Below are 26,013 nucleotides of genomic sequence, written 5' to 3' on the forward strand. Positions count from 1 at the left end.
TTTTATGACCAAATAATATTCTTTTGTATGATTTATCAATTTATATCAATTTTGTTTTTCTCTTTAGTAGTTGATGGACATTTAGATTGTTTCTGATTTTTGACTCTTATGAATAATACTGCTATGAACATTAATATATAATACTAACATAATAATGTATAATACTACTGTGAACATTAGTGTTTTGTGGACATGGTTCTGTTTCTCTTGGGTGTGTACCCAGGAATGAAATTACTTGATCACATGGTATCTACATAATTTTTGGAGGAACTGGCAAACTGTTTTCCAAAGGGGGGGTGCACTATTTATGCCCTTTCAATTTATTTATTTTTATTATTACAAAACACTGCATGAGTTCAGCATTCATTTACCCTTTGATCCCACTGTATATAATTTTATCCTCATTTTTTTTTACTTCTACCTTAACACACACACACGCTTACACACTGATACATGCCCACTTTTTCTAGAAGAGGAATTAAACGATGTCTAAACTTTGCATCACAAGAGGTAGCATGATGTAATGGAGAGCTGCCACATTATGTGTCAGAAAACATGAGTTTTAATTCCGACTCTCTGCTAGTTAGCTGTTTGAATTCAGACCAGGCACTGATCCTGTGTATCTTCTGGTTTCCTTATGTAGAATGGACGGACTTGGCCGAAAACCTCTGAAATCCCTCAATTCTGAATCTCTGATAAGCTTTGTCTTCTCCTTTTCCTTTTACTGTTATCTTCTGTATTGTCCTCAGATCACCCTTCCTCCTCTACTGGTTGTTGATTGTGATTAGCACATCCAGCTCATGTCTCCCATCACAGGTCAAAAAATAGTTTTACTCTCCCACTGCCCTCCTAATGGTCACAGTAAGGTGGTTGAAAGCAGGACACCATGGCGAGGCTTTTGGCCGCTTAGTGATGAATAGTTGACCCTGACTGACCGCTGCAAGTAGCCACTTGGGATTTCCCAGCTCCAGTGGGGGTTGGGGGGCGGGTGAAGGTCTGTGTGAGAAAAGAAAACTCAGCAAATGTAATTGGTAAGGTTACTTGTTTTTCAGAGTCCTTGTCCATCTAACAGTGTGAGTGACTGATGTGAACATGGTCAGATTTCACAAGTCAGTTTTTCACCTGTTGAATTTTAAGCTTGCTTTTTCTCTGTCACACAAAAATGATACCCTTAAATTTTTGGTGCTATTGTTTTTATAGGTTAAGTGTGTAACCTTGGAGGCAGGCTATAAGGTATAACTTTTTAATGTATTTTAGAGAGAATTAATATTGTGTAACTTTGAACTTACTTCCTGCCATAAAGAATCAAGTGAAGGATTCTTTACTATTCCTAGATGGAAATATGTATTTTGCTTTAGAGAGTCTATTTATTATATTGCTCTAAGTTCTTTGAAGACAGGATGTTCTTAAGGCTTTTTCTCTTATTTATTCATGTATCTACTCACTTGTTAATTTATGATTATTTTCCTGATAAAGTAATTATCATCAGATTTATAGTTTTAGAGTTTGAAGTACCAAGCTGAAATTCCTAGAAGTGGCCTAAATTTTATCTAAGATTTTCAGTGAGACATGAGAATGATTCTTGGGTTACACTAATTTCTTTTTTGCTGTGTTAAATCTGTATTATTATTATTATTCTAGTGGAATGATGCAGTATAAGCTTTGCCCTGACAGTCTTTATAACACTCATTTTTACATTTAACGTTTGACCTTTATGGGTAAGGCATTCTGGCACAATCCCATTATTCCATTTAAATATGAATTAGGCACTTTAGTGATGCTTCAAGCATTTGTTGGTAAATATTTAATAGGCAATATAAAATTTTCATTTACTTATTTTACTACCTTTGTTCTAGGTTGGCTCTTACTTGAAATCTCCAAAATTCCCTATTTGGATTGTTGGCAGTGAAACTCACCTGACCGTATTTTTTGCCAAGGTATGCTTTGCAGGATCTCTTTGTTGTTGTTTTTAAGTTTGACATCAGGCAAACAGGTAATATTACATCCATATTTAGTTTGAATCTTTATACAGAGTTCAGTGGATTGTTTCAAAATCTAAAAAAGCAATACTAAAGGATCATACTGCTTATACGATTGTCCTGCTCTAGTTTTGGGATCATTTCAGTCAAGTCTGTCCTGATTTAGTTCTAATTTCTTTATCTTTACCAACTTTACAAGTTTGACTTCTGATTTTTTTCAGAAATCACTGTGTTATGGTGAAAATAATTGAAATTAAATGTTTTGAGTTACTATTTTCTAGAGGATAAAAATCTAATTTACGTGATATAAAATAGTTTTAGTTACAACATCTAGGAAAATATTTTGAAATTTATTAATAGTTCAATGATTTAGAAGTCAGTTGCTCTTTTAGGATGGAATATTTCCACAGTTTTAGTATATATAGTATAACAATATCGAACTAGGTTAAATCCATTTGAATGTGTTTAAAATTTTTGCCCCCAGAAAAGTGTTGCTAAATCCAAGGCTTTATAATCTTTCTCTTCCCACAATTGACTGGTTTAGAGCTTTGAATTCAGAAGCCTTTGTTAGCATCCCAGCCTTGCCATTTCCAACATGGCTCAGCCTCTTCACCCATGTCTTTAAAATAGGATTTAGAAATAGGATCTTGTTCTTAGGATTGTTGTCAGGCTTAAATATAAAACATTTAGCAGAACCTAGTACATGTTAAATGCCCAGTAAATCTTAGCTGCCATCATCATCATCATCATTGCCTTTTTCATTATTCTGGTATGCCTGCGTAGACGTGCTAGATGTTGGACTAAAGGGAGAAAATAAAGAATTCTATTTTTGATGTTTCTTAATCCTGTTGCACTTTGCTGATCACTCTGCGTGCTCTTTCAGCTTGTACTTGTTAGTGTTCTTTATTTGTGTCTGTTGTAAGAAGTATGAATTATATAAATTGTACTAAAGACTAAACTGACAGTGCTAGGTTTAGTGGATCTGTTTCATTATTTATTACTGTATTTTTATGGTGCTGGCAAACATCCAGCAAGTGGTTTTAGTGGCAGATACAGGCTTAACCTTTCCCTACAGGGAAAGCTATAAATACAATTGAAAAGTACAGATCTTACTGATTTGTTGTATTTCATCTGACAGCTTTTGCTGTTCATTTCCCTCCTGAAGTAGAGAGGAAGACGTTAAAAGCAAGTGTAACCTGCAGAAACTAAACACCTAATTCTCTGACTGAAGATTTCATCATTTGACTAATTTTAGTGTCAAGTGTTATAAATTTCCAGAAAAGGAAATCCGTTCCAGTTCACATACAGAAATGTGTTTTCAAGTCAGTTATTATTTTTATCACAGCCCTATTCTTTAGCGTTAGGAAAACTATTAAATTCTATGAAATATAAAAGACAGATAAAATGTGTTTTTTAATTTTAACTTTTTATTTTGTATTGGAGTATATAGTTGATTAACAACGTTGTGATAGTTTCAGGGGCGCAGCAAAGGGACTCAGCCATACATATACATGTATCCACTCTCCCCAAAACTCCCCTCCCATCCAGGCTGCCGCATAGCATTGAGTAGAGTTTCCTATGGACCTACAGAGTTTCCTGTAGGACCAAGGTCCTACAGTAGAACCTTGAAGATAAAACTATTTTAAATCTTAAATTTTATGAGTGATATTTAAGAAATGATTTTGTTGTCAAAATAGCAGAAAAGATTTCATGGGAGATTAATACAAGCAACAGTGTCGGTTGAGCTATGTAACAGTGCAGACATTCTGTTTTCAAGCATTGATATCAGGTATGTCGAGAGAGTGTCGTGGGAGTACGCACCGTTCTGTGAAATACACACTGCCCCCTACCTGTCCTGGTTTGCTTCGTTGTTGCCAATGAAGTTCCCTTTGTCATTCCCAAGATGCACAGTTGTTCCCCTCAAGCCTTTTGTCTCATGGCTCCTGGTCAGTAGTGAGCCTTGTATGGGGCAGGGACTCTCATTGATTTTCTTATCCACAGACCTCAGCCACATGCAGTGAAGAGTTGAATTGGACTCATGAGGTACATATATAGAGAAAAAACAAAGACCCCTGCAACACCCGTTGTATGTAGGCCTCAAAACACACTCAGTGTACACTGTGGAAATCAGTCAAGATTTTTCAACCTTTGTTTGTTTTTGGCTGCGTTGGGTCTTTGTTTCTACACGTTGCTTTTTCTGGTTGGGATGAGTTGGGGTCACCCTTTGTTGGGGTACGCCGGCTTTGATTGCAGTGGCTTCTCTCGTTGTGGAGCCCAGGCTCTAGAGCACAGGCTGAGTTGCCCCACAGCATGTGGGGTCTTCCTGGATCAGGGATTCAACCCATGTCCCCTGCGTTGGCAGGTGGATTCTTAACCACTGCACCACCAGGGAAGTCCAGTCAAGGTTTTTAAATCTGTCTTCATTTATATACATCCTCAAAGCTACTAATAATCCTAATAGGAAAGTGCACGTAAATTTAAAGTGATTATAGAAGTTTATGTTAAGATTTTAGGTTCTTCTGCTGTTAGGAATTATTCAATTTGTATATTTCAAATACCTTATCTCTCTTTTAGAACTCTTAATTAAATTTTGTGCTAATTGTTTTTACACTTACCTTTGTGTAGTTTAGTTGCTCAGTTGTGTCCGACTCTCTGTGACCTCATGGACTGTAGCACTCCAGGCTTCCCTGTCCATCAAAGTATAGGGAATTCATTAGTTTCATGAATAAAGCCTTTGCACAAATTTCCCACATTTAGGTTCCAGTGACATTTATATCTTCTAAAAATGTTTTTTCATGACTCACTCTGAAGCCTCTTAAAAGCATGGTACTTCTTTTTCAGTGAATTTTAGAGCAGTTGAATTTGTATTGCTTGCACATGGTATCTTTAAAAAGTTACATGTAAAGAATTTTTCCCTTTGAAATAAGCTGTTACAAAGCTGGAAGAACATGTAAATGGTAAATGATATTAATAATGTGCTCAGTCTCTGTTGTGTCCGACTCCTTGCAACCCCATGGACTGCAGCCCGCCAGCTCCTCTGTCCATGGGGATTCTCCAGGCAAGAATACTGGAATGGGTTACCATGCCCTCTTCCAGGGAATCTTCCCAACCCAGGGATGGAACAAACCTAGGTCTCCTGTATTATAGGTAGATTCTTTACCATCTGAGCCACCAGGGAAGCCCAGTATTAATAATACTTGATAATATTTACTGGGTCCAAATTTAAATTTTTCAAAATTTTATTCATGTAGTGTTTGCCATTTAGGTAATATTGTAAACTTTGTTTGTTTTTACATTACAATAAGATCTGTTACTTGATCATACTTTTTTGGATATTTATATATTTGAGTAAGTGATTTTGGCAGTGAATTTATTTTTGTTATTGTTTTTGGTTTGTTTTTGGTAGGTTTATTCACTCGTATGTTCCTAACCTGAAATAACACAATTTCCCCTCTGTCTCCCTCCCCCAAAACTTAAAGAGAATATTGATACCTTTTTCTACAAAACCTGTGTGTTTGTCAGGAAAAGTATTTTGTGTACGCTGACTTCTTTGTACTGATTATGATGAAATACTATTTAAAAAGCATGTTTTAAGGTCATGATTTTAAAGGCAGTCTGTAATTTGGCATTGTGTTGGGTTGGCCAGAAAGTTTGTTAGGCTTTTCCATAAGCTGTTACAGGAAACCCAAATGAATTTTTTGGCCAACCCAATAAAATGCCTTTGAAAAGCAATAGACTTTCTCATGTGACTTATACACTGGGAGTGATTATAGTCGCAGTTCTCTTCATTTACGTATGTACCCATTTCTTACATATTTACAGGGTTTATTTACTATGTGCCTGGCATTATGCCAGGTGCTGTGAATACAGTGGTGAGGAAAAAATAGATTAGGCGCCTGTTATGGATGTGTGCATTCTCATGGAGGAGGCATTAATCAAAGAGTCACACTTAAAAAACTAAAGCTGTGATGGGTGCTGACAAAGCACAGGTCTCTAAAGGTGGATTAGAGGAAGATTAGGGATGACTCCTTGAGGAATTGATGTTGAAAATGAGCCCTGAGGCATCAGTAAAATTAAGCTACAGGGAAAGGGAAAAAAGCAGTTCCCACAGGGAAAATAGTTGGAGCAAGCAAATCACTGCAGAAGAAAGGACTGTGGTGCGAACAGCTGAAAGAGAAGGGGAGCCCTGAGGCTTGGAGGTGGGGCAGGAGGAAGCTGCAAAGGTAGACAGCCTGTGCACTCTTCTAAGAGTCAGGGCAGCCACTGGAGTTTAAAAACCGGTGCTGGGAGTAGTTTGAGGGAGAGATAGGAAGGGAGGGAACAGGACTAAAAGTACATTTTGAAAAAAATCACTCTGGCTAACTGTAGAAAGCAGACACTGAAGGGTATCCTAGGGACTAGATAAACAAGACTCCTGTAGACTTCCTGATGAGCAAAAGGTAGTTTGATCCAAGGTATCAACGGTAGACATGGATAGACGTACAGCTGACCTTTGAACAACATGGATTTGAACTGATTTTACATAGATTTTTTTTTTCATTAGTAAATACTACACAATTTCTGGTTGGGTGGATCTCCAGTTGGTTGAATCTGTGGATACAGAACCACAGATACGGAGGAACTGTGAATACACAGGGCCAATTTTAAGTTTCCTGTGAGTTTTTGACTGTGCTGAGGGTCCGTGTCCCCAACCCCTGCATTGTTCAAGGATCAACTGTATATAAATTTGAGAGATTTATTCCTGAGTTGACAGAACTTGGTGATAGATTGAGATAGGTGAGCAGTGAGAAGTCTAATGAGATGTGTGTTTTTAATAGACCGTAGACCCTCAGAAAACTCCACAGCTTTGCACTTGTCAAATGCAGCTACTCATGGTTAAGGCCATTTATTTTTCTTTGGCTACATTGACAAGGTCAAGATATTGCAGTGAAACGGCCCAGCCAAAATAACCCCACAGTGAGGTTTACAAGGCCTGCCCACACAGACAGTGCTTTTTAGTCTCTCACATATTAAAAGACCACCAAGGATCATGAGACATTTGAGAAATGTTAATGTGAAAAACAGAAACCAGAACAAATAGGGAAAAGGAGCTCAAAAGATTAGAGATAATGTAGGACAATGAAGGCATCAAAAGAAAATTGCAAAAAACCAAGAACCATAAGAGAATTTACAATGAACTCCATGAAACTATTGAAGCCGTGAGGAAAGGACATTTGAAAGACAGAAGAGAAACCGAAAACTTCCTGAAAGAACTGAAAGACAGATTGGAGAATGCTCTGCCCTAGGTCGTGGCAGTAGCTTCCTAACTGACGAGCATGCTGTTGCCCTTCATGGAGCTTAATAGCTTCTCAATTCAGCAATAGAATGAGCCCATTAAATGGAGTCACTTCATGTCATTGGCTCCCTTTTCACTAAGAGTAAAAGCCAGTGTCCTTAGAGTGACCCCCTCGGCCCTCCCTCGGCTCATCAGACTCCCCAGCGCCCTATAAGCATGTTTCTTGCTCCTCTCCCCTCCTGTCTTGCTTGGCCACAGTGGCTTTTCCTGTACCTCCAACGGGAAACAAGCCCTCCACCCCTGCTCTTGCCTTTAGGATCTTGGAGTGGACGTCTGTATCAAGGATTCCTCCCTACCTTCATGTCGTGCATGGCAATCCGAGCGCAGGTTGGAAAACAATCTCCAGACATGGAGCATTTCAGAAGGGAGTGACTTTATTATTAAGAACAAAGAGCTGAGATAATGAGGGCACTGTGAGCACAGTGGGCTGACCACCTGGCAGACCAGGGAGAGCTGACTTAGAATCGTGGGCCTGTCAAGAGAGAGCCGACCCCTTTTGTGGGTTAGTAGTCAGTTTCTGTAGCCTCAAGACAAAATTCTTGCTGAAAGGGTGGCATTAGGTGATTGGTTAGGGTGCTATAGGGTGAGTACTTGAGTGGGCATTTTTACCAGGGAACTGGCTGGTAAGGATGTGAGGACTCATGGCAATGGTTGCTATGGGGCTCAGTCAGTTCTGGGAGATGACCTTGGTGGGGGACTCTATGGCCTTAGTACAAGGCCTCACACCTGTGACCTTGGTATGGAATTCTATACTTCAGATCAGGATTCAAGTGTCAGTTTCTTAGTGAGGCCTTCCCTGGGACCCTTTATAAAAATCTCAGTCCTCCTCCCTTTTCATTAACAGTCTCTCTCCCACTTATTTTCAAAATAGATATTTTTTAATTGAGGTAAAATTCATGTAACAAAATTAACCATATTTGGCACATTTCACAATATTGTGTAGCCATCACCTGTTATCTAGTACTAAAACATATTCATCACCCTGAAGTAAAACCCCAGATCTATTTAGCAGTTACTCCCTATTCTTCCTGCCTGGAATCCTGGCAGCCACCGGTTTGCTTTCGGTCTCGATGAATTTCCCTGTACTGGATATTTCATATAAATGAATCATACAGCATATCACCTTTTGTGTCTTGAGGCTTATCCTTATTTTAGCCTGTCTCAGCGCTTCAGCCCTCTTCTGAAAGAATGATCCTCCACTGTGTGCATGTCACACAGTGTGTCCACTCATCAGTGGATGTGTGGTTTGTTTCTGCCTGGGGTTACGGTGAATAGTACTGTAGTGAACATTGCTACACAAGGACCTGTTTGAGTCCCTGTTCTCAATTCTTTTGGGAGTTTGGTATCAATCTATAACTGGAATTGCTGGGTTATATGGCAGTTTTATGTTTTAATTTTTGGGGAAATGCCAAGCTGCTTCCCAGTGACTATACCATTTTACATTCCTGCCAGCACTAAACAAGGGTTCCCAGTTCTCCACATCTTTGCCAACACTTGTTCAGTTCAGCTCAGTTCAGTCACTCAGTCGTGTCCAACTCTTGGCGACCCCATGAACTGCAGCACACCAGGCCTCCCTATCCATCACCAACTCCCGGAGTTCACCCAGACTCACGTCCATAGAGTCAGTGATGCCATCCAGCCATCTCATCCTCTGTTGTCCTCTTCTCCTCCTGCCCCCAATCCCTCCCAGCATCAGAGTCTTTTCCAACGAGTCAACTCTTCGCATGAGGTGGCCAAAGTACTGGAGTTTCAGCTTTAGCATCATTCCTTTCAAAGAAATCCCAGGGCTGATCTCCTTCAGAATGGACTGGTTGGATCTCCTTGCAGTCCAAGGGACTCTCAAGGATCTTCTCTGACACCACAGTTCAAAAGCATCAATTCTTCAGCGCTCAGTCTTCTTCACAGTCCAACTCTCACATCCATACATGACCACTGGAAAAACCATAGCCTTGACTAGACAGACCGTTGTTGGTAAAGTAATGTCTCTGCTTTTCAATATGCTATCTAGGTTGGTCATAACTTTCCTTCCAAGGATTAAGCGTCTTTTAATTTCATGGCTGCAGTCACCATCTGCAGTATTTTGGAGCCCCCCAAAATAAAGTCTGACACTGTTTCCACTGTTTCCCCATCTATTTCCCATGAAGTGATGGGACTAGATGCCATGATCTTCGTTTTCTGAATGTTGAGCTTTAAGCCAACTTTTTCACTCTCCTCTTTCACTTTCATCAAGAGGCTTTTTAGTTCCTCTTCACTTTCTGCCATAAGGGTGGTGTCATCTGCATATCTGAGGTTATTGATATTTCTCCTGGCAGTCTTGATTCCAGCTTGTGCTTCTTCCAGTCCAGCGTTTCTCATGATGTACTCTGCATATAAGTTAAATAAGCAGGGTGACAATATACAGCCTTGACGAACTCCTTTTCCTATTTGGAACCAGTCTGTTGTTCCATGTCCAGTTCTAACTGTTGCTTCCTGACCTGCATACAAATTTCTCAAGAGGCAGGTCAGGTGGTCTGGTATTCCCATCTCTTTCCAAATTTTCCACAGTTTATTGTGATCCACACAGTCAAAGGCTTTGGCATAGTCAATAAAGCAGAAATAGATGCTTTTCTGGAACTCTCTTGCTTTTTCTGTGATCCAGCGGATGTTGGCAATTTGATCTCTGGTTCCTCTGCCTTTTCTAAAACCAGCTTGAACATCAGGAAGTTCATGGTTCACATATTGCTGAAGCCTGGCTTGGAGCCAACACTTGTTACTGTCCCATTATTAGTATTGCCATCCTAGTGGGCATTAAGTAGTTGTTGTGGCTTGATTTACATTTTCCTAATGACTGATGATGTTGATCATCTTTTTATATGCTCTTTGGCCATTTGTATATCTTCTTTGAGGAACTGTCTGTTCATGTCCCTTGCCTGATTTTGAATTCGGCTGTTTGTCTTTTTATTAAACTGTAAGATTTTTAATATTTTCTGGTCACTAGGCACATAACATATATTTTACTTACTTGTTTTAGGTATTATCTCACTAGTAAGCTCAATGATGGCAGAATTCGTGTCCACTTTGTCTCTTCCTGTTTCTAGCACCTAGAACAATGCTCTATAGATTTTTGTTAAACAGATGAAGAAATAAATTAGCAGAATACACTGAAGATTTATTTCACATTGTGATGTAACCATGTTGGTACTTGATAAAGGGGGAAAATGGAGCTGCATATGCTAAGTTGTCTTTTATCATAAGAATTCAATAGATCCCTAAGCTTGAAATCAAGAAATAACTGTTAATGCTTGCAGTATCCTATATGGAGACAAAAATAGAAGAACTTACTTTTTTCTTTGGCCTGATCAACTTAAATACACACACATACATACACAGATTCTTTCTCCAGATGAGTGAATAAAAAACTTCCTTGAGTATTCATAAATAATCATTTAAAAATCTGTCTTCATGGTTTGAGGATGGATGAGAAAATTGTTTCTATTCAGTGAAATAACTTCTTTTTCTTTTTGAGATGAACAGTATATTTTTAGGACTCACATCCATACATTACTGCTGGAAAAACCATAGCCTTGACTAGACAGACCTTTGTTGGCAAAGTAATGTCTCTGCTTTTTAATATGCTGTCTAGGTTGGTCATAACTTTCCTTCCAAGGAGTAAGCATCTTTTAATTTCATGGTTGCAGTCACCATCTGCAGTGATTTTGGAGCCCCCCAAAATAAAGTCAACCACTGTTTCCACTGTTTCCCCATCTATTTGCCGTGAAGTAATGGGACCAGATGCCATGATTTTAGTTTTCTGAATGTTGAGCTTTAAGCCAAGTTTTTCACTCTCCTCTTTCACTTTCATCAAGAGGCTCTTTAGTTCTTCTTTGCTTTCTGCCATAAGGGTGGTATCATCTGCATATCTGAGGTTATTGATATTTCTCCCAGCAATCTTGATTCCAGCTTGTGCTTCTTCCAGTCCAACATTTCTCATGATGTACTCTGCATATAAGTTAAATAAGCAGGGTGACAATATACAGCCTTGACGAACTCCTTTTCCTATTTGGAACCAGTCTGTTGTTCCATGTCCAGTTCTAACTGTTGCTTCCTGACCTGCATACAGGTTTCTCAAGAGGCAGGTCAGGTGGTCTGGTATTCCCATCTCTTTCCAAATTTTCCACAGTTTATTGTGATCCACACAGTCAAAGGCTTTGGCATAGTCAATACAGCAGAAATAGATGTTTTTCTGGAACTTTGTTTTTTCTTCTCTTTAATTATCAGTTTTCCCTTTGACTCATTAACTTCCTTTTTTACATTTGGTGGTCTCAGATTAAAATTATTTGGCTCACTTTCATATTTTCTTCTTGAATTGGAACTAATTATGGAGCTAATTTTCAATGCGGATTCAAGATGATGCTCTAAATTTGATAATATGATACTTTAATAGTATTAGAATTATATCTATAAAAGGATAGACAAATAAATTTAGTGGTTTTGTTTTCATTGTGCATTTAAATCTCTGGGATGGAAGCTGCTGATTCAACGTAAAAATAGTTGGAACCTACCTGTGACATCTAGCTTCATCTTCAGAAGATCAGTGACTAATTTCCTTGATAATCCATTTCCAACTTTCTTTTGAAGCCAGGAAGATGAGTTTTACATTCCTTTTTGCTCTCTTTTATGGTTATAAAAGGACTCCTTGTATACTGTGTAGAGTGTTGCCTTTGACCTTTCCTATGATAAAACAGGTTTCCTTTTAGATAAGTACACATGAAAACACATCTCTGTTTAAATGCAAAGTATATGGAGAAACTGAATTTAATGCAAAAGAGAAACAAAACATTGAATTGTTCCTGCATGAGCTGACTCTTTTTACAGAGGTATCTGTTACTGGGAATCAAGATAGAATTCTTTATACAGAGCATGCTCTTTTTGTGTTCTTACTCTTTGGTGTAACATTAGCAGGACTACTGCAGTTACATGTTAGAACTTTTTTTAGGGTGTTCAAAAGTTGAACCATTCTACTTTATCATGAATATATTCCTGTACGTGTATTAACACAGTTTTAAGGAAAAGAAGCAAAATGATGCTTTATAGGTTTTATCATAAAGAAAATTAACTTCTATGTATCTTTCATTACTGATAAAAGTCTTAGAACTTGGAATATAATTAGGTTCACAGTTGGGCATTTTGTAATACGGTTTTCCTATGTATTAATACAGTTTAGTCATCCCATCCATTTATCCTAAGTAAATTTTAGAGTTTTGTGCATTTGTTTAAATTTCATGCCTTATTTGCCTCAGAAAGGAAAATGGATTTAAGAGCTAAAATATTACTGTTTGTAGTTTAAATCATAATTGTCATATTTTTGTATTTATGAATTTTTTTCTATTAATTGTCTCAGTCATGTCCATGATATCATGCAGTGTACTGAAACTAGTAAACTCTTTCCATCTGAATTTGTGTCTTGTAGCTTTTTGTTACATTAGAACCCAGATCATTGTCCATACAAGATACGGTATTGCTGATATATGCCTACAGGCATTCTGTTATGAGTAAAGTCTATGAGTTTTTGTTTAGAATCAGCATTGATAAGTCCATACCTCTACCTGTCCGTCTAGAATTGATGAAAATAATTGTGGCAAATAGAGTGGGTTGCAGAAAAGGCCTTGTAGCATATATTTAATGTATGATGAAAGTGAAATTGAAGGTGGCTCAGTCATGTTGCCTCTTTGCGACCCCAGGGAACTATATGGTCAGCATCTCGTGTGCACTCCTCATTCAGGCCTCGGTGCAACCCTGTGAAATAAGTACTGGTTTCATCTACATTTTAGAGTCTGGGACCAGTGAGAAATAACACCTCCTGGCTAAAGCCTGAATTCTGTTCACTGAGCTTTTAAATACTTCTGTCCCTTAGGAAAGCAAATTATGATTCTAGGGTAAACTAGAGACTGAAAGAGGGGAGAGGTGTGTGCAGAGGAGATGGCACTGGAATTAAAGGATGTAATGGAAACGGCAACCCCCTCCAGTGTTCTTGCCTGGAGAATCCCAGGGACAGGGGAGCCTGGTGGGCTGTTGTCTCTGGGGTCGCACAGAGTCGGACATGACTGAAGCGACTTGGCAGCAGCAATGTATATTAGACTGAGACGAAATGAGGAATGCACTCTAGGCTTGGGAAAAGAGGAAGCAGAAAGAGATGTGGGATGTGAAGCTCTGTGCTATATTTGGAGAATAATAGTCGGTTCATGATGGCTGAACTATATTCATTGTGCTAAGAGATAAGATGGAAGCAAAAATTGGGATTAGATACAGCACCAACTGGTATAATCATTTCTCCTCTGACATCTCACTGTACTCTGCTTATCTTGATAAGCTATGCATGCTTATCTTGATATGAAAGGCTAACCATGCCTGTTCATGGAAGTGGAACAACCTTCTTAAGAACTTTCTCTCTGAAGCTGTGATGAAACTTACAGAGTATTAGAAGTTGAGTACTGTCAGTATTTTTCACAGTTAAACCTTGTTTAAAATAGTAGAAAAGGAAGGAGGCTGTGGGAGGATCTAGGGTCAGGGATGTCCCTTACTTTGCACTTATACTAATCCAGGACTACGAAGTTTAAATGACCAGTGTAGTGTTGTGTGGACTGTAGTTTCAGTCATCTTTCTAGGCTTCTGTTTTCACAGGAAACATAGGAAGTGTATATATGTGTATGGAGATTCCTTCTGTGCAGCTTATGTGGTTAAAATTCACGTCCATGGGTAGCACGGAGGAATAGAAGAGGAAGAAGCAGGTCAAGGATGAACAGGACGAGCAGATATTATACATGTGACATAAACTAAAACCTCAGCTAGAATGTTAGGGTTTAATTCCTTTTGCCAGCTTCCTGAAGTCACAACCAATCCTAAAGTTTGAACAGTTCACACAGCAGTATTCAAGACGGGTGGGATGGGGCAGTGAGAACAGTCACCCCAGGCCAGAGCAGGCATTTGGCCACTGAAATCGTCTAGAACTGCCTGCATATGACAAGGATAAAGAGGAACTTGACCAAGTCCATTTTATTATGTTTAAACTCTGCGGCCAGTGTCCCCTCTTTTTGCTGTGCTGAGGCACACTCTAACCTTCTCCCCGGACACACGCCCCGAAGCTTCTCTTAATTTGCAGGGTGGCCGCACGTGTCCCGCAGGTGCCTGCCTCCTGCTGTGAGGACTTCGCAGTTCTCCTGGCATGGCCACAGGTGGCCCTCACAGCTTCTTCCAGGAGCTGGCAGGATGTCACTTCTGCTTCTGTTTCTTTGGCCAGCAATGGCACCTAACCAAACCGTGATGTCAGTGGGGCTCAGGAGTAGACCCCTGCCACAGAGAGGTACTACAGAGCCCATGACAACAAGCAGTGATTATACTCACAGGAAAGTGCAAGGAATTGACATCAACTGCACTGTCTATCACCCTGGGCTACTGTGGGGCCAGGTAATGTCACAGAGTTTCAGTTTGTTTAAAGGATATAAAGAGTCTTAGCCTAGAAATGAGGAATTTTTGACCATCAGATTGATTTTTGTTATAATATGAACATCTACCATTTAAAAAAAAGCCAGATAATCATTTTTCTTGAATTTTGTAGGTATCCATGTGCCTAGAGAGTAACAGCTCGTGTTCGCGGTTTTCTTCATGACATACAGTGGTTAAAGGGGCAAAGAGCTTTTCTTGGCCCAGTTCTTCAGAGTAAACAAGAGAGAAAGTTATTCTACATGTCCAGGAGAGCAGGACACCTTAGGCCTGAGGGATGAATTCTTTGGCATAAAGCAGTGGAGAAGGCTAGAGGGATCCCTGCAGTGAGTGGTCCAGTCATAGCAATAGGGAGGAAAAGAATCCAACCGGTGTTAATATGAATCATCATAAGGATTTCAGCGCATCATATCGAAGACTTTCCTTCCATTGCCTGGTCTTGTTTACACATTTAGAGTTTATGTTTCTGTGCAGAAAGAATCTTGAAAGGCTTTGCTTGTGTTATTTTCTACTCTGACTTCGCTGACACAGCACGGGTCAGCACACAGCAGTGAGCTGTTGTGGGGTAACTGGGACTGCTGCATATTCGAGCAATCATGGAAGAGTAAGAAAAAAGGCCACTGTCCTACCTACTTTAAAGAGCATTAAAAAATATATTTATTTATTTACTGGGCTGCCTTGGGTCTTGGTTGTGGCAGGCAGGATCTTTCGTTGTCATTGTGCAGTGTATGGGCTCAGTAGTTGCTCTGCCGCATATGGGATCTTAGTTCCCTGACCAGGGATTGAATCTGAGTCCTCTTCATTGGAATGCGGTTTCTTAAACACTGGAGCACCAGGGAATTCCCTACTTGAGAGCATTTGATAACTGATTTAAAATCTTATTTCTTAGTGGTTCCCAAAGTATTTTCCTTAAGTAGTTAATGAGCAAAGTCAATATGGAACATATAATAAAGTGATTTTTAAAGCAAAATTTTACTTAAAGTCTAAAGAGTAATTATATCCCAGTTAGCTTTGTGTGTGTGTGTGTGTGTGTGTGTGTGTGTGTGTGTGTGTAAAGACTCCTCATAGCACTATAAAATGTTGTCTGCAAGCTAGAATGTAATTTATATGTGCATGATCATTCCTGAAAATAGATAAGGTTCTCAGGGGTTCTTTGATTACTCATGACAACAGATTGCTCTTGATAATGATGAAAGGTATAATAAATAAGCTTTAAAGACCTTTCTGGTAATGAGCTACATATTAACATCTAGCTAACACACTGAACACGGGCCTTCCTTATATTTCCGTAGGTATTTTAGAAGCATAGCTAATGTTACAACATTTTAAAAGGTTTATGGTGGATAGACAGAGCTACACGAAAAAGAGATATTCATTTCATGACTCTAGGATATTGGATAGTCCCATTACACCTCAGGGTTTTGTTTTGTTTTGTTTTTTTTCATCTTCTCTTATAGTACTTTGCCAGTTAAGGAAAGGTGGATGAAGCCAGATAACTTTAAAAGCTATATTGTTTAGCAGTCTCTGTTGACCAGTAAATTGGCTGAGAAGGAGGTGTTTGCTATAACATTCCTGTGATTAAAGCATCCGATTATATTTAACTAGTGTAGAATACTACTTTTAAAATAAAATTAATGTTGATGATAAATCAGAATTTAGAAGTATTGCTAATTAAAATATTTGACTCCCAGGTTTAGATTCTTTTGTGGGAGTACCTTAAAGAGTTTTGGATGCAGTATACACTGAAATTTTCTCCTAAGTACTGCAACTGGGGAAGAAAAAAAAATGCTTACAGTTGTCCTTGCTGCCTTAGATAATTTGGAATTACATCGTTGGAATCTATTTATTTGCAACTCGGTAGTTTTTTGAGGATGGGGGATATGTGAGTTTGAATTTTATTTTAGAAAGTAATTTTAAGAGAATTTTAATAAAATTCACGGAACATATTTTTCTTTCTTCCATTAGATTGTGATGTCTTTATCTCATCTAATAGGCTTGACAGGTATTCAAAACATTATGGGTATGTAGGTAGTTATATGGGGAAAATATGTTAAATATGTAGTCTAAAAACTATTGCCACATTTAAGTCTTAGATATAGAAAATCTAAGGGTAGGATTCTCTTCATATTGTTCTTCACATTTATACAGTTTTTACATGAGTTCTATTTTATATTATCCTTTCTAATTAAATCATTTCCTTTATGTGCAATGAAAAAAATTTGGCAGTTATATCTCACTAAAATATCTTGTCTTAAGGTTGAAAAGGACCCTTTCTCAATTAATGAAATTCTACACTTGCTGTTCAAACTTGCTGTGCAGATATGAAATAGATGTAATATTACGATATCGCCAAAATTACTACATGGGCCATCCTACTCCAGGTCTTACACAGGGAACCTTGTTTAGAAGTGTTGAAGTTAAATAAATTGGTAAAAATGAGTGTTGGAATTTGTAATTTTAAACCAAATTAGAAAGTTACAAGTTTGGAGTTCAGCATGAAGCACTTTAATGGGAATAGAAGGTGGTTTTGTAACTTGTCCTGATTTCATATATAAACATTTAAACATAAATTTAAACAAGCTTTAACTAAGAGATCTTTTTCTACAGTAATCTAAAAAGCATTGTAAACACTCAAAATAAGCAAGCCAACAATCAATTTAGAAGACTGTTTTTAATTTATGGATGAAAACTTTTGGAATGTTTGCCTTAGAATTTATTGTAATCTTTTGTGGTTTTGGTAGGGGGACTTCGTGTTTTTCTTTTCCCCTCTGTAATACAAACACATCTTAAAATCAGTGATATGAGTTAAGAACAATTAATTCCTAAGGAGTATGGCAGATTAGCTATTAGTGTATTACTGAAACCAAAGGAGCAAAACAAGATTTTTTTTCTCTTAATTATTCAAGACACAGTTTGCTTCACTAGTAATGACAGTTATAGTTGATGGTTTTATTATATGGAACCCGACCACTACCACTGGGTTGTATTTTAAGAGGAAAAAGGAATTTCTGTTTTGGTAGTTTACTTCTGAGGGTTTTTCGTTGTCTCCTCATAGTGTTTTGAGATACTTGTTTTAACTTTTAAACGTCAAACAAGAAGTTCTCTAAATTCCTTTTTGGAAATACTCCATCCTGACATCTTTGCTATAATCTCCTTTCACCTGTTACCATATTTTGCCTGGCAGACTCTCCAGCTTTGATCTCCTTTAGTCCTCATCGCCTTCTTCTGCTGGCCTGTGAGAGGCCTATGACTGGCACCCACTGGGTGGCATAGTGTTAAGACAGCCAGTGCTCCACTTGGGTTTTTAACCATCTCCTCCAAACTGCATGTGTATTCTTCCATCAGAGCGGATTCCCCTGCCTAACCACTCCCTGTCTCTCACAGTTCTCCATCCTGTTCAGCTCTTTCAGCAGTTTCCCTGGGCTGTGCTCATTCACATGGTTTCTGCCTTTGATGATTCCATTCCGGCTAGTGAGAATTTCCTACCCTCTTTTCTGTTTCACATGAGAGCCAAAGTACCTTCTTTGTAAAATTTATTAAGGTGATTAAGACATCATTATATCCCCAGATATGTCAAAAGAAGGCATGTTTACTACATCTTAGAGCATTGACGGGGAAAAATATAATATATTCTCTAAATCATGGGTCAGTAAACTATGGCTCACAGGCTAAGTCAAGCCCTACACCTATTTTGTGAAATATTTATTGGAACACAACCAGGTGCTCTTGTTTATGTATTATATTATCTTGCTGTTGTGCATTGTCTTATTTTGCTACCTTATGGCCTGTGAAGCCTAAAATATTTACGGTCTGGCCCATCACAGAAAAAATTTGCCAACCCTCACTCCAAATGAACACTTGTTAAACCAGAGTACACCAGGACTTTGCCCAGGCTTCATCTGATATTTCTGTATTAGGCCATCACTGTTCAAACAAGAATTAAGTACACGTTTTCTGAAGCCTAAATTGTTTATATGTTTATAACCGGAGGCAAGAGATCAGCAGTGAATGTTTTTGTTAGTCTATTTTAATTTTCTTTTTTTTTACATAAGCATAGTATTTATTTATTTGTAGCACTTGAAACTTAAAGATGAGACATAAGGTAGTTAATAAATTCTTTTCATACTCCCTTATTTTCTGAAATCTTTAATGTCAGAGAATTTGATGCCAACCTTTTCCTCAGGCTAGAACTGGAATCTTCCTTGTTCCCCAAACTTTATAAACGGTGGCAATTTCCCAAAACTTCACTTTGTAGGAAGATTTAAAAGATGCTTCATTTATATTCTCTGCCACTTCTTCCCCGCAAAAGATTCTTTTTGTTTGTTTTTTACCAAGAAAAACATTATGCCCGTTCCTTCTACTTAGATCACAGTTTTAATTAATATTTAGAAATTTTGAAGTAATGTGTTAAAACTCATTTCGAGCTCTGCCTCATCACTTACTAGAAACAAAGGTTGAAATGCAACAGGTGGTGAGTAGGAAGAATGACTTTATCTTCATCTTGTGCTTCCAAACCCTCCCCTTTGCATAAGAGCTCATCTACAGCTGTATACCTTTTCCTTCACCAGCGTTTCAGTGACTTTGCTCCTCCACAGATTCCAACATGTGTTCTCAAGGGGACAATTGAAAAAGAAAGGAGAGTTGGAAACAGTTTCTACATGTAGAAACGTTTGCAATTAAGGTTTGGGAGTGGTAAAGGAAGCTAAGTAATAATAATAACAATAGTCTCAATGCTATTAAACGCTCCCTAAATCTGAGAACCCACACTACAGTCCTGGCCTTGATACAAAGGTGATTGTAGAGCTAAGGCTGTACTGGTGATGTATTAGAGAAAGGAAAGCATTTTAAGAAATACTGTTCAGACTAGGTTAAATGAACAAATTTAACCCAAGAATCGGGTAGTATCTGTAGTACCAAACTACAGTGCCTTTTTCCTTTGGCTCAATGATCCTGCTCTGGAACTCTGTCCTACAGATACAACTGTTCATGTCCTATAGATATGACTGTTCACGTATGAAATCACATGTTCCAGTGTATTTGGTACAGCAGTGGTTATGGTAAAATGTTACACACAATCCAAGTATCCAGCAGTAAAGGACTGGATCATAAAATCAGAAAGGCGTTGAAAGTTCAGCCAGATGAAAGCATGGCCCTTGACATGTGTATTAATGATACTGAAAATGCAGGAAAAGGAGACCCTAAAAGTTGGTATCAAGGGATGGTAAAAGGGAAATAATTGTACATTACCAGATCTACATTATAAAGTAACAGATTTTTAAAAATTATTTTATCATTTAATACATTAAAACTGTGTAGGGGCTTGTATATATTGCCTTGTTTTGACTCCCATACCCATTTGATACCTACTCCCCATTGAATGGAACATACTATTAAGGTGCTCAAACATGGTCAGGTGAGAACTACTCTAACTGACCCTGAAGAGTTTATTCCTTCATCTTTGAGATAAGGGCAAGATGATTAAGACAAAAGTTATTTAGTGCATTTCTTTAAAATTTGTTTCCATGGAGAAATAGCAATTTAAATTCTATTTAACATTTATATCCCACTTTTTTAAAAATTGAAGAATAGTTGATTTACAGTGTTGTATTTCTGCTGTACAGCAAAGTGATTCAGTTATACAAATATATATACTCTTTTTCATATTCTCTTCCATTGTGGTTTGTTACAGGATACTGTATATAGTTCCCTGTGCTGTACAGTAGACCATGTTGATTAGCTATTTTATATATAGTTATTTGTATGTACTAATCCCAGGCTCCTAATTTATCCCTCCCCCATCCCCTCCCTGCTTTGGTAATCATAGGTTTGTTTTCTGTGTGAGTCTGTTTCCATTTTATAAATAAGTTCATTTTTTTATATTTTAGATTGCACATGTAATTGATATCATACAGTATTTGACTTTCTGGTGTATTTCACTTAGTATGATACTCTCTAGGTCAGTCTGTGTTGCTGCACATGGCTTGATTTTATTCTTTTTTGTGGCTGAGTAATATCCGTGTGTGTGTATACCACATCTTTATTTCTTTCATGTCTTAGCTATTCAGATAGTGCTGCTGTGAACACAGGGGTGCATTTATCCTTTTGAACCATGGTTTTCTCCAGATATCTGCCCAGGAGTGGGATTGCTAAATCATATGGTAGTTCTATGTTTAGCTTTTAAAAGAATCTCCATACTGTTCTCCATAGTGGCTGTACCAATGTACATTCCCACCAACAGTGTACAACCGTTCCCTTTTCTGTGCACCCTCTCTAGCATTTGTTATTTGTAGACTTTTTAATGATGTGGCCATTCTGACCTTTGTGAGGTGATACCTCATTGTAGTTTTGATTTATTTTATTTATTTTTTGAATTGTATGAGGTGTTTGGATATTTTGGAAATTAAGCCCTTGTCAATTGCATCATTTGCAAATATTTTCTCCCATTCTTCAGGATGTCTTTTTACTTTGTTTATGGTTTCCTTTGCTGTGCAAAAACTTAAGAGTTTGATTAGGTCCCATTTGTTTATTTTTACTTTTATTTCTGTTGCCTTGGGAGACTGACCGAAGAAAACATTGCTACAATTTATGTCAGAGTGTTTTGCCTATGATCTCTTCTAGGAGTTTTATGGTGTCATGTTTTATATTTAAGTCATTAAGCCATTTTGAGTTTGTGTGTGGTATTGAGGTGAGTATTCTAAGTTCACTGATTTATATGTGGCTGTAAATCAAGTGTGTGGGTTTATTTCTGGACTCTGGACTCTGTTCCACTGATCCATATGTCTGTTTTTGTACCAGTACCATGCTATTTTGATTACTGTAGCTGTGTAGTATTGTCTGAAGTCTGGGAGGGTTATGTCTCCAGCTTTGTTCTTTTTTCTCAGGATTGCTTTGGCAGTTCTGGTCTTTAATGGTTCCATATACATTTTAGGATTCTTTGTTCTAGTTCTGTAAAAAAATGTCATAAGTAATTTGATAGGGATTGCTTTAAATCTGTAGATTGCTTTGGGTAATATAGAGATTTTAATAATAATTCTTTCAACCCAGGAGCATGGGATGTGTTTCTGTCTCATTAAGTCATTTCCAGATTCCTTCATCAGTGTTTTATAGTTCTCACCATACGAGTCTTTCACTTCTTTGGCCAGGTTTATTCCTAATATTTTATTACTTTTAATGCGATTTTAAAAGGGATTTTTTTTTGTACTTTTTGATATTTCATTGTTAGTGTAAAGAACTGTAACAGATTTCTGTATGTTAATTTTGTATCCTGCTATATTGTTGGTTATTTATCAGTTCTAGAAGTTTTTATATGAAATCTTTAGGATTTTCTACATATATGTCATCTGCATATAATGAAAATTTTACTTCCCTTTTATTTTGAATCCCTTTATTTTTCTTGTTCAATTGCTGTGGCTAGGACTTTCAATACTTTGTTGATTAGAAGAGCTGAGAGTGGACATCCTGGTCCTTGTTTTAGATTTTAGTGGGAAAGCTTTCAGCTTTTCACCATTGAGTTTTATGTTGGCTGAGGGTTTGTCATAAATAGCATTTGTCATGTTGAGATATGTTCCCTTTATACGTACTCCTCAAAAAGGAATCAAGATGGTAAAAAGAGAAGCTTGGGAAACTTGCTCTCTGATAAGGTTTGTCTGAATGAACATAATTATAGGCAGATGCTTGGACCAGATATATGAATAGAGGAAAACAACTAGAGCCTATATTCTAGTTTCATGTTGGTTAAGTGTAGAATTTCATAATGGTTAAAATATGTGGAGTAAAGCTTTGTGAAGAGTCCAGGATAACATTGAATTTTATGCTTATTTTTGGTAAGTTGTGGCTTACTTTTAAAGAAATTCATCATGATAGAGAATAAGTTTTATAGGGGGGAAAAAAACCTGCCTTTTGGATATTTCCTTTAATAAAAGTTAAAATTCTGAACATGCTGAAGTTGTTATTGATCTGTCCCTAGGTCATTGATATAACATGCTTTCTAAAGTAAAAAATTTCAAATGAATTCTTATGTAATTGTTATCATATCTCTGGATTTAATTTTTAGATATTTGAAAACTAGAGTATATTTTGTTATTTTTCATTGGCTATTACTATACAACAAAAAATGTCATTAATTTTTAGAGATTCAGTTTTATAGTAATTACTTATGCAATATTAGACTTTTTCAAGAGTTATATAAAACTTTATATGTCATTCTTACAACAGTTCTCTGTGAAGTATTGCCATTTTTCAGAGGTAAAGTTAAGGCCCAGAGAGTCATGATACAAATATTAACATAACATAACAAATATTAACATAACAAATATGATACAAATATTAACATAACTCACAGTATTTTGATTCCAAATGTCTTCATTTCTCTAGCCTTGTATTTATTTTGTTTTTAATGTCATGATATTGCAGCTTGTTGATAGCATGTTTTTTTATGTTTTCAGGATATGGCTTTAGTTGCCCCTGAGGCTCCTTCAGAACAAGCCAGAAGAGTTTTTCAAACTTATGATCCAGAAGGTAAAAGATTTTATTTTTTATTAACATTGTTTTATATCTTTATATATTTGAAATACACTGATCCTTTCCTGAGTTTTATTTTTAAAGAGTTATTGGATTACTGAATGAAATCTATCTTGGACTAGTTGAAAGTTTTAAATAAGAAACAGTGGAAATGAGAACCAAAAAAAGTGATCATCATATTCTCACAAGGAAGGGTTTTGTTTCACATGGTACTTAAGTATGGTTACTTGAATCTTGACTTCTGATGGTGTTAAACAGGGAAAAATACTACTTCTGAATTAAACTTTCTTAGGAGTTTTCAGATAAGCAGTACAGTATGATTAATTCTAGTCACCATGCTGTACATCGCATCCCATGACTCATAACTGAAAGGTTGTACCTCTGACATCTTTTACTCCTTTCACCTACTCCCCCACCCCTTGCCTCTAGCAACCACCAATCTGTTCCTGTATCTGTGAGCTCAGTCTTGTTTAGATTCCACATATAATTGGGATAATATGGTATTTGTCTTTGTCTGATTTACTTCACTTTAGCATAATGCCCTCAAGTTCCAACCATGTTGAGGCAAATAGAAAGAGTTCCTTCCTTTTTTATTGGCTGAATAATACTCCATTTAGTGTATATACCACATTTTCTTCATCCATTCATCCACTGATGGACATTTGGAGTGTTTCAGTATCTTGGGTTGTAAACAGTGCAGCATTGAACGTGAAGATGCATCTCAAGTAGTGTTTTCTCTTCCTTCAAATAAATACCCAGAAGTGGAATTGCTGGATGTTGTGGTAGTTCTTTCTCTTTTTAACTTTCTGAGAAACCTCCATACTGTACTCCATAGTGGCTGTACATCCCCACTAACAGTGCCCAGGGGTTCCCTTTTCTCCACATCCTCTCGAACACCTGCTGTTTCTTATTGTGACTTTGATTTGCATTTCCCTGACAACTAGTGGGTGTTGAGTACTGTTTCATGTACCTGTTGTATATAATCAGTATATCTTCATAGGAAAATGTGCATTCAGAGCCTCTGCCTCTATTTTAATCATAGTGTTTGGGGTTTCTGTATTGAGTTCTGTGAGTTCTTCACATATTTTGTATAGTAACCCTTTATCAGATGTGAGATTTGCAAATATATTCTCCCATTCAGTAGGTTGCCTTTTCATTTTCCTTTGTTACACAGAAGCTTTTTAGTTTGATACAGTCCACTTGTTTATTTTTGCTTTTGATGTCACATCCAAAAAAATCAATGCCAAGAGTGTCGTGGAGCTTACCACCTGTGTTTTCTAACAAGTTTTAAGGTTTCTGGTCTTACAGTCAAGTCTTAACTCAAAGTGGATCAAATTATGTGTGTGGTGTAAGACAAGTAGTCCAGTTTTCACAGTACCACTTGTTGAAGAGACTGGTCTTTATTCATTGTATATCATAACTCCTGTGCTGTAAGTTAATTGTCTATTTATGTGTAGGTTTATGTCTGGACTCTATTTAGGTGAGCACCTAAAAACAGGGCAGGGAACCCGGGGGTAGACCTTCTGGGAGGAGATACCAGAGCAGCACTGATGAAGACGGTAGGAGACCATTGCAGCAGGGGCTGCATGTGCCCCGCCCCAACTGTTGGGGAGGCCTGCATGGGTTTTCCTTTTCCCCCAGGTGGTGAACTTCCTCCCAGGGCAACCCTCCTGGTGTCAGGCTGCTCTTGGCTGGGGGATACTTCTTAAAAAGTGGTGTACTTTTCTACACCACTATCCTCAATGTATCTTGGAACACCATGGGGTTTTTGCTTCTGCTTCATAGCCCAGTGCTATCCTCGGACTGTTTTCTTCAGTTTGTAGTTGTTTGTTGTTTTGTTGGGTTTTTGTGTGGGAGACATGAGTTGGGGTCTCCAAGCCTCCATCTTGCTGATATCACTCCCCAGAATATTTCTGTGTAATACTGTGGAAGAAAATACAGAAGAAGAAAAACAAACTTTATGATTTGTTTTTGAGCCAGATCTTAGCTTCTCTACCACACTAACAAAGGTTGTTTTGAAAAGTTCATAAATAGATAGATATCACTCTGTTGTCCACTGTATCATTGTTAACTAGGTGGTTTTGATCACCTTTGGTTAGGTGATGGTCACAACTAACTGAGTTTTCCAGGATAACCTTAAAACTGAGTTGTGCCTTCTAAATTGTGCCTTCCCTTGTAAATTACCATGTAGGAACCTACGTTGTTGGATTAGTCCTTATCAACTGATGAATGCAGTTATTTTTATAAATTCATTTTCTTCTGTCTTGAGATTTTTTGTTCTTGGAGATGTACTCTTTCAGTCACACAAATTCTAGGAATCTTGGTAACCCATATAACTTTAGTTACCTTTCAGTCTATAAGTCTGCTTTCTTATGTATCATCAGATCAGATCAGTCGCTCAGTCGTGTCCGACTTTTTGCGACCCCATGAATCGCAGCACGCCAGGCCTCCCTGTCCATCACCAACTCCCGGAGTTCACTCAGACTCACCTTCCAAAGAAATCCCAGGGCTGATCTCCTTCAGAATGGACTGGTTGGATCTCCTTGCAGTCCAAGGGACTCTCAAGAGTCTTCTCCAACACCACAGTTCAAAAGCATCAATTTTTTGGCACTCAGCCTTCTTCATGGTCCAACTCTCACATCCATATATGACCACAGGGAAAACCATAGCCTTGACTAGACGAACCTTTGTGGGCAAAGT

General features: G+C 37.8%; 1 protein-coding gene and 1 long non-coding RNA gene across 22 annotated transcripts in view; one reads left to right on the top strand and one right to left on the bottom strand.

Annotated features, from left to right (window-relative positions):
• The window catches only part of MINDY3 (MINDY lysine 48 deubiquitinase 3), a 567,291-nt gene that overhangs the window by 529,351 nt on the left and 11,927 nt on the right, over nt 1-26,013 (top strand). For 12 of the 13 annotated variants that reach the window (XM_086334210.1, XM_086334208.1, XM_086334217.1 and 9 more), the window contains 2 exons: nt 1,857-1,937; nt 23,238-23,310. In XM_086334210.1, the coding sequence (XP_086190336.1) occupies nt 1,857-1,937; nt 23,238-23,310 (154 nt within the window). Of the gene's footprint in view, nt 1-1,856; nt 1,938-3,117; nt 23,311-26,013 lie in introns of those variants that run through there. The other variant, XM_086334206.1, reaches the window with a different exon arrangement.
• The window catches only part of LOC147360998 (uncharacterized), a 130,046-nt gene that overhangs the window by 14,383 nt on the left and 89,650 nt on the right, over nt 1-26,013 (bottom strand). For 2 of the 9 annotated variants that reach the window (XR_015139599.1, XR_015139594.1), the window contains 2 exons: nt 11,856-12,024; nt 4,595-4,666 (listed from right to left, as the gene is read on the bottom strand). This is a non-coding gene — a long non-coding RNA (uncharacterized LOC147360998). Of the gene's footprint in view, nt 1-281; nt 4,667-11,855; nt 12,025-24,694; nt 25,237-26,013 lie in introns of those variants that run through there. The other 7 variants (XR_015139598.1, XR_015139593.1, XR_015139601.1 and 4 more) reach the window with 4 other exon arrangements.

This window comes from Bos grunniens, chromosome 13 (assembly GCF_055505025.1).
Source record: "Bos grunniens cultivar Pamir isolate PY7600 chromosome 13, Bosgru_T2T1.0, whole genome shotgun sequence".
In the NCBI taxonomy this organism is placed as follows: Eukaryota; Metazoa; Chordata; class Mammalia; order Artiodactyla; family Bovidae; genus Bos; species Bos grunniens.